The 12,110-nt window shown below is 37.7% G+C and overlaps 1 protein-coding gene across 3 annotated transcripts in view; it reads right to left on the bottom strand.

The window, feature by feature from the left end:
- Positions 1-12,110, bottom strand: part of LOC111218332 (general transcription factor IIF subunit 2-like) — a 39,104-nt gene that overhangs the window by 25,826 nt on the left and 1,168 nt on the right. For all 3 annotated transcript variants that reach the window (XM_022740584.1, XM_022740586.1, XM_022740587.1), the window contains one exon: positions 11,755-11,899. In XM_022740584.1, the coding sequence (XP_022596305.1) occupies positions 11,755-11,899 (145 nt within the window). The remainder of the gene's footprint in view (positions 1-11,754; positions 11,900-12,110) is intronic.

The raw sequence follows: 12,110 nt of genomic DNA, 5'->3' as shown, positions 1-12,110 counted from the left end.
CAGCAAAACAAAATGTGAGGAGATAAAGTCAGTGAACCTGCGCTGTTCAGATGTCTGATGTCACTGATACTTAACTGTCAACAACATCAAGCCTGAGGCCTTTTTAATTGCAGATCAGCTCCATGCATTTTTTATGATGGTGACTTGTTTACTTATAAGTAACAGGTAAAAGTGATCCACACTTCAAAAGCAAGCAAAGGATGACAAAGGGGGGGCAGATGGAGCAGATGGAGAAAGAGGAGAGCGGTGGTAACAGCAGTGACAAAAGCTCAAACCATACCACCATCAACAGTCTCATCTCTTTCTTTTCACCTGTTGCCAGGCAAACTCAACTCCTACATCATACGCTCAGCAAGCTGCTTTCTGTCTCTCTAACACACCCCTCCTTATCGTGATGCCTTAGTCGTGTGGTGCCGCTTGCCAAGAAAATGACTAACATACCTCAGATTTTCATCTTTCAACTTCTGAAAGAGAGGCAATGGCAGGAGGAGGAGGGGGAGAAAGAGACGAGGTGATGAAGTGGAGGAGGAGGGGAGGTCAGGCCCCGTCCACTTCCACTCTCAGCTCAGACAAAAGAGGCAGCAGCAACCATTATTCAGACACAAAAAAAAAGAGATGAGAAACAGATGCAGAGAGGCAGGGGGCACAACGAAACAGTGAGTATAGAGAATTGTTTTCATGCAATTATATATTTAGATATTTTTACATTGAAGCTGCCAGTAGCTGATACATTAAATCTGAGCTTTTTCATACTAGACATCCATAAACCAAGTTTTCCCTCAAGAACTGTACTTTTACCTCTGAGTATAAAAGCCTGTGAAACAGCAATTACACATAAAAAAAAGTATTGTGAATCATTTGTTCCCCGACAACCCAACAAATCATCTTCAGTCAATATCTTACATCTGGACAAAGAAAAGGTAATTTGTTTTCTGTATCAAAAAAATTACATGTGATTATGGTATATTCTTAAAACAATGCATTATAATGAATTCATTCTTACCATAAACTACTAGTATAATGTTCCAATTTAAATCTGTGACAGAATAGACAAAATCCTATTAAAAGAAAATAGTTATAGTTTCCTGATACATTTAACTGTGATATGGATCATGACAGTAGGGCTGAGACCATTGTTTCATTATAAAATCATAATAATAATCCAACCATTTTTTCAATTGATCATTTGATGCACAAAATGTTTGTAAAATGTATAGAATGATGAAAAATATCAATCACACTTTCCTAGAGCCTGAAATGATTCATTCAAATTGCCTGTTCTGTTCAACCAACAATAGCAAAGCAAATCATCTCCACAGAGCAAGCTAACACTAATTTCTGGCATTCTTGCTTAAAAAAATACAAAGTAGTTACTGATTTATTTTCTGCAATAAACAAATAATTTCAGCTCTAAAAAAACTGAAGAAAAATAGAAGTAAATAAAGACAACACAAGGAGTACAGAGCAAGCCGCAGACAGAAAGCTATGAGTAGGATTTCCAGGAGAGCAGAGGCAAAGAGATGGAACAAGGTGGAGGAAGAAATCAGAGCCTACCTGCGCTCCACCCTCCCACTTTATGTGTGAAAGTGGTAATCAACACGCTTTGACACAACATGACATCAGAGGTTGCAACAGTTTGTGCAGGTGTACAGTGTGTGCATTATGTGTATCCAGGTGAATGAATTAATCAATTAAAATCAATGCCAATACCAATATTTGTAGAGTGATGTTTTTTTCATCCCATAATTTATGCCTTGTAGGCCTATGATACAACTCACAACAGACTGAACCTGGGGAAAAAATTCAACATACAGTCGATATGAATACTGTGGACCACAAAAGAACCGCACCAGAGTCTGCTTGGAAGTGGTGAAGTTGTCCAGTTCTTTGGTCTGCATCAGGGTTTGATTTCCATTTTTCAGATCAGCCCAAACAAACTGCACTAAACACGGAAATGCATCAGGGTTTGTTTTAACTGAACCAAACAGGTTAGGTGTGAAAGAACCCTTCAATCTCATCAGATAACAGGCATCTAAAAAGGAAAATATGGGTCACCAGTGGGAGGAAATTATTATTTTTATTTTATTTTATTAATTTTTTTGTGAGGGGTGGAGGCAATATATATCAAACATTTGCCCCATGGCCTTCAGTGCAAGTGAGTGAGTGTAAGTACTGATCAGCACATCAGCTAACATACATCTGTTTCTCAAGAGGACATTATCACTGTTATGATCCATTTTAATTTGTGAGAAAAAGCTGCATGTTCCTGTCTGAACTATGTCTCCCACCTGTCTGTCAAACCTGAATTATGACTAACTGGAAGCTGCTGTAAATCTCACACCTAACCTCTTAGACAGAGCCCGATGTTCAATATGTAGCATTAATCATGCAGCTTTCCATTTTTCTTCTCCGCTCTATTTGGGGGTAGCAGCTGGGGCTTATCTTCAGGAGCTGAATTTGAAGAAAATATACTCAGCTTAGGCCTGATTTGGACAAAGCAATGCTAAAACTCTGAACACTGACAACCAGACTAATGGTGGGTGAGCAGCCTTAAGGGTGAGTGAGGCAGGTTTTGTTACTGTTTAGTAAAAGCCTCCCACACAACACAAAACAATTTTCTTGCTGAGACATCTCACACAAAAGTAATACAAACATATGGACCTGTGTGCGGAGGAACGACCATCATATCGTGGACAACTCTGACAAGCCATTATTATATTTTTAATAAAGTGTCAGTCTTAGTTTCCAGCCAGCTCATGCACTGGTCTAACAATAATGTGATACTTTTTATTAATGTGTCACTGTGTATGACTCCCTACAAAGCAAATAGCTAACTCTAATCTACCTCTAAAAACCCACTGGTGGAGGTCAGCTGAGTTTTCTGGATTTTAAATACAGAAATGGGCTGTTAGAGTAAATTGGACTCCTCTTTTGAAATGCAGCAATAATGGCAGGGAAATAAAACACAGGAAAAGCTCTCCAACTCTCTTATACAAAAACATAGATTGGCAAACTGGGAACTGTAGCAACAGTATTGCCTTACGAAATTACAAGTGAAGAGATGCAGATGAAATTGTAGGAAAAATGTAAAATCACAGCGTTTCACCATGGTCTACAGAGGTCTTTGTGTAGCTGCTTTGATTGTATTGAAATACACTTAAACATCATGACAAAAATAACATTAACTGTGAACTGGGACAAAAGACTTCCATGAAAATGTATGCAAATTACTGTATTCACAGTTAGGAGTCAGGACATTTCCATTAACTCCATAGAACAATGGCAAGGGTCATGAAAGAGACGAACACCTCAATGCTTTCCATGTGCAACTTAATAGAAAACATGACTTAGAGAGGTTACTCTCCCCACATTTTCTTACAATGTGCTTTCCTATAACCGTAGTCTTGCAGCAACCTACTGACACAGGCTCACAGTATCTCTGGGCAACAGAGTGTCACGTTTTAGTCCTCTATCATTATTCTGGGTGTCACATGTCTCTTGTGTGGGAGCACAGCAGGGGCTGGACAAACCTTTATTTCATGAAGCAAAACAGAAATGAGAATACAGATGACATTTCTCTATCTAGACAATTGCTGGCTAACACTTCTATTTTCACCTTGGCCAACAACGAGAGTGCATCTCTGAGAAGAATAGAAGGCCTTGAAGCACAGTAATTCAGCCCTGCAATTCACTGTGACTGCAGGGAAAAAGTTACTTTTGAGGGAACCTGTTGGTTGCATATACCAATCTTTAATTCACAAATTTAGACTTTTGTTGTCTGGTAAAATACAACAGGCTTTGGATGTAGTAAGAGAAGGGTTTATGGCCAGAGAACAAGCAACGAACCCTCTACCAGCCCACTTTAAATAGAAATCCATGCTCCCTGGGTACTGGAAAAGCCTACAACCCTCTCCTACTTCATGGTGCCAGAAAGTAAAAGAATGGGCAGTGTGTTTCATTGGCAGTGTGTGTGTGTGTGTAATCCTTAAGGTGCTTTCTGACAGCGAATGTGAATGTGTACAGCTATTTGCCACTGATGTCTGAGGTGATGATAGTTAAACATTTTCAACTTGCTGCCACTGCAACCACAAAAAATACACACAGTATAAAATTAATATGATCAATATAACCCACTAATAAATTTTACATTTCTATTTTAATGCACAATGACCTACACTATGCACCTATAAGCCAAAAAACACTAATATGCTTCATAGATGAAGTGAATAATGTTGATTATCTTCTATTCTTTTATTATACTCCATTTACTTAGTAAGGTGATGGATGCACACTCTGGAAGAAGACAAGCCAGTGGAGGAAATCGCTCTAGGAAATGTTCTGCTGAGAAACCCTGGGTCCTGGTATTCATGTGGACATCAATTTGACATGTGCCACACATGTAAGCATTGTTGCGAACCAGGTATGCCTGTTCATGGCAATAAAATTCCACACAATTAAACTGCGTTTTACAATACAGACAATAATGTGCACAATGGAGAAAAATAAATAAGCCAGATCCTTCAAAATTAATTTGTACATTAGAAACAATGGACTCTTACACTCTAAATGTGCTGCTGCTAGTGTGAATGTGTGAAACTGTAAATGAGAGGTGGTGGGGTTGTTAGAAAAGACCACAAAGCTCACATGAATTTCCACAGATGAATAAACACTACAAAACAAATACCAGGGTGACTGGAAATTCCTATGATATTTCGAGAATGGTATTTTTTCCATGTCATTTCTGCTGGTGCTGTGAGATCGCAGAGAGCAAGCTGACAGCTTCAACCAGCTCTGACAGTGAGTATACCCAAGAGGCTTGAGTGCTCCGACAACAGGAACTCTATAGCCTCGCATTGCATTACTGTAGGCAGAACACAGCCTTAACTCAACTCAACCAGACTGTTCCTTGACGTCAGACATGGAAACAGCCCAATCACACAGCTATTAGTGCACAACTTCCAGTACAGCGAGAGAAACTGCTTAAAGATGAAGATGAATGCCAACGATTCACACTACATGCCAGCTGAATCCCTGTCAATGAAGTTAAATACAGTCTTGAAAGCATGTGTTGTTAATGTCGTTGTATTACAAATTCACTCTTTTCAAGAGGTATCCAGTCAAGAGATATTCCTCTTTAAACCCTCCACAATTCATGAGCCACACTTTTGGAATGAACCAACAAAGCTAAGCCAGCCACACTCCTTCAATAAAACACCTACGACAGTCTGCCCAGGATCCAACCAACAGCCCGCACAGTTCCACTGGTTTAGTGCATAACGCTAGGACACAACAGGGATTTTACATAATAACAAAGTAGGAAAACAGCAGCTTATCCCTTTCACACAAACTACACAAGCAATTAATGAATTTCTTTGTCTTACATTTTGCCAGCTTTCAGACCCCTGAATCACAGCCCACATCTCTGCTTTCCTCCGTGGTTAAAAACCTGGTGTCATTCCTGTGAATGGCTGTTTCAGCTGAGCCAGTCAGAGTATCTGCCAGTGACAATATAGTTGGTGACTTTATAAAGCTGTGACAGATCAAACAGACAAGGACATATCTTAAAGATAGTGTTGCAAAAAAAAGGTGAGCTGCTGGTATTCAAATACGTTTACCATGCCTCAAATTTTTTCTTTTACTGATATTGTCAATGTTCCTCAAAGACAACAACACTACATATATGTTAGGGCCATCCATTTTTTATTATTTCAATTTCATTTCAGAAAAATATGTTTTTTTTTCTGTCAGTTTAATAAGGCAGATGGATCTAGATACTACAATACCCATGAGCCTTGGTCCCCGTTGTTATGCAGAAGGCGCTAGTCTTGGGTACAAATCAGAGCTTAGCGAATTCAAAACGCTTTGTCATTGCATTTGTGATCAAAACACAGTGCCATTCATGCAAAACTGACTGAGAATCTGAAAGTGAATTTATTTAGGCAGCAGATGTGATCTGCGTCATTTTCAAAGGCCCTGAAAACCATTTTTTCCCAAATAGTCTCTTTCTATTAGCGATTAAATCATAAATACAAATTACATTTTCTGTCAAAGTTAGGAATGGTTTCAAGTGGGCAGAGAAGGTGACACATCTTTCCGTGCACTAATGAAAGCAAGATTTGAATCAAAATCTGACGGTAGTCGGTGGGTTGTTTAGTTGTGTTGTGAGTTTTTGATTGTTAAATAACAGCTCAGAATGTATTTTTCCAAGTCCAATTGTTATTTAGTCGAAGTAGTAGAAAATTAGTAGAAAAATAGAAAAAAAAAAAAATAGAATTAATCTAGAATTGTGCAGCATAAAAACTAATTAACTAAAAAAATTAACAACTGCAGCATCATCACTTGGTAATAATTTGTTAATTCATTAAATTTTTTATTAAAAGATTGGTCTCAAAATTCTAGTCATTGCATCAAAAATGTCTTTAAAAAAAAAGTCAATTTTGAAACTAACAAAGCACATAATTTATGTTTACACTGTCTGATACGTAGTTTCAGTGATCTAAAACATGAACAGAGAGCATCAGATTTGGTATCTGTCCTTAAGAATGAAGCATTCTTCTAGACTCAATTTCTACATGTGTGCTTAATAGACGAGAATGCAATGCAGCAAAAGGAAATGCAAAATTTCACAGTTCAACAAGTAGATGGCTTATTTAAAATGAATGTCTATAATCAAAGCAGTAGTGTCAAACTGGGTATTCAAAAGGCACAATACTTCAAAAGTAACTCCTACAATCTTTAAAATTTTACAAATAGACAAAATGAAAAACAACAATCTGTTCTGTTTTTCAGTAATTTCAAAGGACTAAAAGAATTGCAAAGTTTCATTGAAATGCTTTAGGGGGGAACTGAAAGAAAGTCATACTGTAACAGAGCAGTACATTACATCTGGCTTTCTGCTCTCCTCTGCACGCTTCTGTGGCAACTAAGCCTGTTGCTTAGCAACCTCTTAATCAATACCTGGTCCTTGCCGGAACAAAGCAGAACGAGAGGGGAAATAATGGAGGAACATTTAGCTAGCAGCCTTACAGTACAAAAGCCATGTCAGACATCATTTGTGTACATATCAATCATTGACAGTCACCATGAGAAACCTCTCGCTATTGTTGGCTCGCTGAATACTTGTATAACAGAGGTGGAGGAATGGATTATACAGAGTCTGAGATGTACGGATTGTATTAGATACTGCATGGCTAGCTGGATTACATATTTCCTAACAAATGAACACAGACAGAGTTGTCTTAGCCCATTTTAGGTGTTAGTGAGGAATAAATGCTTGTGTTCTGTTTGGTCACACAACAACCTGAGTCCCTTTTTGTGAACTGTACATCACTGCAATACTTTTTTTAATATATGACTATGTGACACTTAAACACAATACTAGCATCATTATGAATTTTATGTATTGAGTAATGAAGTGAAGTGAACTGAAATGTCAGGGATCACCAGCGTCGGGAGGATTTTGTATTTGTGCCCTATAATGCATCCAAAATTACAAAAGTTATTATCTCAACTGAAATTTGTCAATTTCGGGTTTGGCAGGGTACATTAAGACATTATCTTCATACTCTGCAAAAATAGAAAATGAGCAGAGAATTTGTGGGCTTTGCCCATTATGTGGTGGTGGTACTGTAACAGTAGAAGCAGTAATGTTAGTAGGGCAGTAGAAAGAGACCTATCATAGCAGAAGTACTCTAGTTAAGTGGTATTGTATTTAGTGTTGCATGGTATACTGATACTAGAAAGGTATCGCAATAACCTGCTGTTAAAAACAGTACTATACCCCATTTGATAAATGTCTTAAGAGCTGTATTTCCTGAGTTTCATGATTCAGATCGTGGATAAATATAAATTACATAAAATGCAAGTCGTTGACTTCATGCTGAAGTCAGCTTTATTCAATAGTTGCACAAAAGTAGACTGAACATAAATTACTCAACTCCTTGGTGGAGGTCAGCTCTGTAATGAGCGCATCTTTTAGATTTCTATTTAGTAAAATTTGATGTAAAAATGACCAATTAATGAGAACAGACACATGGTATTGTTCAGTATCAGTATGGAGATATTTATGTAGGTATTGTATCAAAGTCATCATCTTGGTATTGTGACAACATTAATTGTATTAACACTGTGGTATATTCTGTCATGATTTAACTGGGCAATGTCCTTGTTACTGAGATGGCTAAAACTCCCTGTTTGTGAAAAATCGACATGAAGAGCCAGTAGTGTCCGACTTCAAACATTGTGTTTGATGTCTACATTAATCTTCTGAATTGAAAATTAAAAAATAAGTCTTACAAGGAGCATATGTGAACGTAATATAGTAAAAACTGACAAGATTTCAAACTAGATTTCGCACATGTAAATCTAATATTTCAAAATGAAAAAAGTAGACCCGCTCTTTCTGAGGCGTCAAGAATCTGTAAAACCGGAGTACGTGAGAGGCAAAAAGTGTGAAAGTGAGGACACAAGTGCAGATCAAACCATTGCAAGTGTATAAGTGCAGGTACAGTGAGGTTGGATAGCATAGAAGCTTGTTTTTGTGTGTGTGTGTGCACGCTTTCGTATTTTAAAAGAGTAAGACCACAGGAAAGTGAGTGGGAGACCAGTATCATACCATACACCTTTCTGCGGGCCAGTGGGGGTGGAGCTGAGCGTCAGTCAGGTAAATAGAAACTATACACCATCATATCTCTGAGGACATATTCCTACTTCTGTTTCCCGCGCACTTTCACAGTGAAGCCAGCCATCTGGAGCACTGACACCTTTAAGATAAAAGCCAAGAGACTTTCACACCTCCTGAATGCCATGTTTCCACAGTTAAACACAAGAAAATAACACTGATGATCCTCTCTGACAATAAAATACAAAATTTTAGTAGTTTTGTTTGAGTCTGGATGTATTTTTCAATAATCCAACAGAATTTTTGAAGAAAAAAATCATTGCAGAGCATTTTGAAGTGTTGCTGTTTTTGGTAGTAATAAGAGACTGAAATAACAGGAAAAAAAACATGAAAGAGAAAAATCCATTATCACATGTAGGAGGTATTAACGCACATGCAAGTGTGGGTGCATCTAAAGTGCATGAGGGCGGTGATAGAATAAATGTTGTGGCTGTCGAATATACCCTGATGAAAAGAGAGAGTCAGAGCCTTAACATGCAGAAATTCAAATTTCCTGCCAGTTACCTTGCTCAGTAATACCCTTTTCATATATACATACATCAGACACATGTATTTTATACTAAATGTTCTCGCAGGTTAATATCTGAAGGCCACTGCAAGACTCCAGTCTGCAGCTCTAGTTCCTTCCTAATCTCTACTAAACCTCCACAGCTGAATCTCAGTTTCAGTGCAGGTTACCTCTCTTGCTTGGTCCTTTTCAGCTGTTCACCCATGTGTGCTGTGTTCTCTCACTTTTCCCTTTTCTCTTCACTCTTTTGATTAGTTGATTAGCACATAAATGTTTGAAAATGCCCCTTAAAGCAGGTATTATCAAAAGCAGATAAATCTGCAGCTCCACTCAGCTTTCCAGAGCCTTTCACCTCATTGTTTAGTTTAATTCAACTCTTTTTGCACATCTGAAGTATTGTTAATAGATCTACTACACTAACATCTTTTTAATCTAATTTACTTTTCTTTCCTATGCCATTATACAAGCTTCCATCAAAACATTTAAAAGGATTGAGTAATATCCTTCAAAATACTGGAGAATATATTTGTTCATTGCAAGCACACAAGGTTGTACAGGAACTGGAAAATGATTAGTTTTTGTGGCCTGAAGAAAGAAAAGAGAAAAATACAGATAGTGCCGGTTTTAATATTTTTCTTAATATTTTTCTTTTTTTTCCTTTCTCATTTTCACTTACACAACATCCAGTTTGGAGTTAACTAACAGTACGATTGGATTCAGCTTTATATGTACCATACTGACCAAAACAACATCGTGCTCCAGTGTATTTTCCCCACTACCAAGGGATGTCCTGCTAACAAAAGTAATGTAATTGATGTGCTCCTTATCTGCCTGTATCTTGTTTTACTGTCTGCTCAGCTGCTTAATGAGACAATTATTTAAACGTTTCCTGTTTCTCTCGGCTGTTCTCATAATTTAAATCAATGTACTTGTCGGGTCATGACAAGTTCCGTTCATTCCTTGTTCACATTTATAGTTCAAAAGCTTGACCCTGATGGCACCGGAGAGAGCAAAGACCATTTCACACTAAGATTATTACAGGATCTGACTCCATTTGCGCTGAAATTTGAACCACCAAAGTCATAAATGCCAATGGCCACTTAATAATTGCTGGTTAACTTCACATAGAAGTGAATTTAAACACATGACTACACTAGATAAAGGCATGTAAAATCTATATGCTGTGTAGTTTGGCCCCAACACAGCCAAAATGATACTGTAACAAAACACTTGGGGATAAAAACAGCTTATTAACCCGAGAAAAAAAATATACTGTCGCTGACCTCCACATGCACCATGGACAAATAACACACTAATAAGTCACTACTTTCAAATCTGTTACACAAATCGTAGCATATCAAACATTGATTTTGGACCTTAAATATATTGGATTGTCCGTCAACAACAACTCTGGCTTCTCTGCAATACATCACACATTATCAGCATGAGCTAATTCATGATTCTGCTGTGTCCATCTTATGCAGCACATTTTTGCAGTTGGCTTTCATAAAAGCTGAGAAAAGTTGAATCATTCAATATAATTCACCAATAAACTTTCCTGATTTTCCTTTAGAACATGCCATGTTTAAGCAGCCCTACACTTAAATTCCTGACACTCTAGAAATATTTCAAAAATACCTTGAGAACCAGTACTTTCATTGTTACTGAGCACTGGCAACCTGGGAGGTACAGAATTGCCCTTGACATTTTAAAGTTTTTAATAAGTAACAGAATATTTTTATCTTTGATTTTATTCCATCTCAACCACCTTTTCTGTTTGATTTTTCTGTCATTTACCTTGTATTGTCTTGAAATATTAATTAAATCAAGTTCCTTATCATTTTATTGTATTACTCTGTTACATGAAAGTTAACTATAAAGCTATCCCAGTTAAAGTAACATCATAATCTATTGTAATTCTCAAGTCACATGCTGTTAGACACTAAACTGTACAGTTTAAGCTATTTTTAAGCTCTGTGTCTGATGCAAATTCCTGCCAATCTCGCTGGCTCATAAAGCAGTATGACACATCATGCCTGGCAGCAAACATCCTCCATAAAGCAGTAGCCACTCTCATTGTTCATCATGAATTTCAAAGTGCAATCAATGTAGCAAAGCAAGAAAACCTATGAAACTAGAAGAACTAAGGCTACATGTCATGTGATATGGAACTATGCTGAGTAAATTCCCTGTGAGTTCATTCTCTATTATCTGTCAAAAGAGAAGCTTCAGGATTTGTCTCTCCATCCAAATTAATTAAAAGACATTTTAAACTGGTTTAGCTTGTGCAAGAAAGTCAACCAAACTTGTAATTCTGACTACATTTTAGATTTAAGACAAACTTTTTTATATTATGTTCCTTTTCTTCTGGGAAACCGCAACATGCTCATTCTGAATCAAGAAAAACCACACTGGCCTGCGGACCATTACAGGACTCACATATATTGTCAAATCTATTTCAGTTTGAACCATCTAACGACCTGTCAAGCACGTGTTTCAGATTATATTATGTAGCACAAAAGAAACAGAGAGGCGAAGGGCTGGAAAAGTTGAGATGCAGACTGACCTGTGTCGCTCTGGCTGAAGACAGCCATGGTCTGTCCACCCACTGTGTGCATAGTGAAGGGATGATCCCTTGGGACCTGCAGTGTTCCATCTTTCTCCCCCACAGCGCCCAAAGCACTCAGCTCCGCATTCAGGCTGAAACATACCTGAGAAACACAGCTGAGTCAAGACACTGCTGACTTTGATTCACCACATAAGGTCAAATATGACATGATGAAACTGATACCTGAGAGAAGTCAGTGTTCAGTGCAGCAGCAAACACTGACAGAACAAACATGAAAACAAAGAAGAAATAGGAAGACAACGGAAAAGGCAGTATAATCTGGCAAAAACGATCATTAGCAACAAGTAATTAAG

The sequence above is a fragment of the Seriola dumerili genome, unplaced genomic scaffold, assembly GCF_002260705.1.
Source record: "Seriola dumerili isolate Sdu_G_001 unplaced genomic scaffold, Sdu_1.0 BDQW01000052.1, whole genome shotgun sequence".
Taxonomy (NCBI): domain Eukaryota; kingdom Metazoa; phylum Chordata; class Actinopteri; order Carangiformes; family Carangidae; genus Seriola; species Seriola dumerili.
Note: the sequence above shows the minus strand (reverse complement) of the source record. Positions and strands in the feature narration are given on the sequence as shown.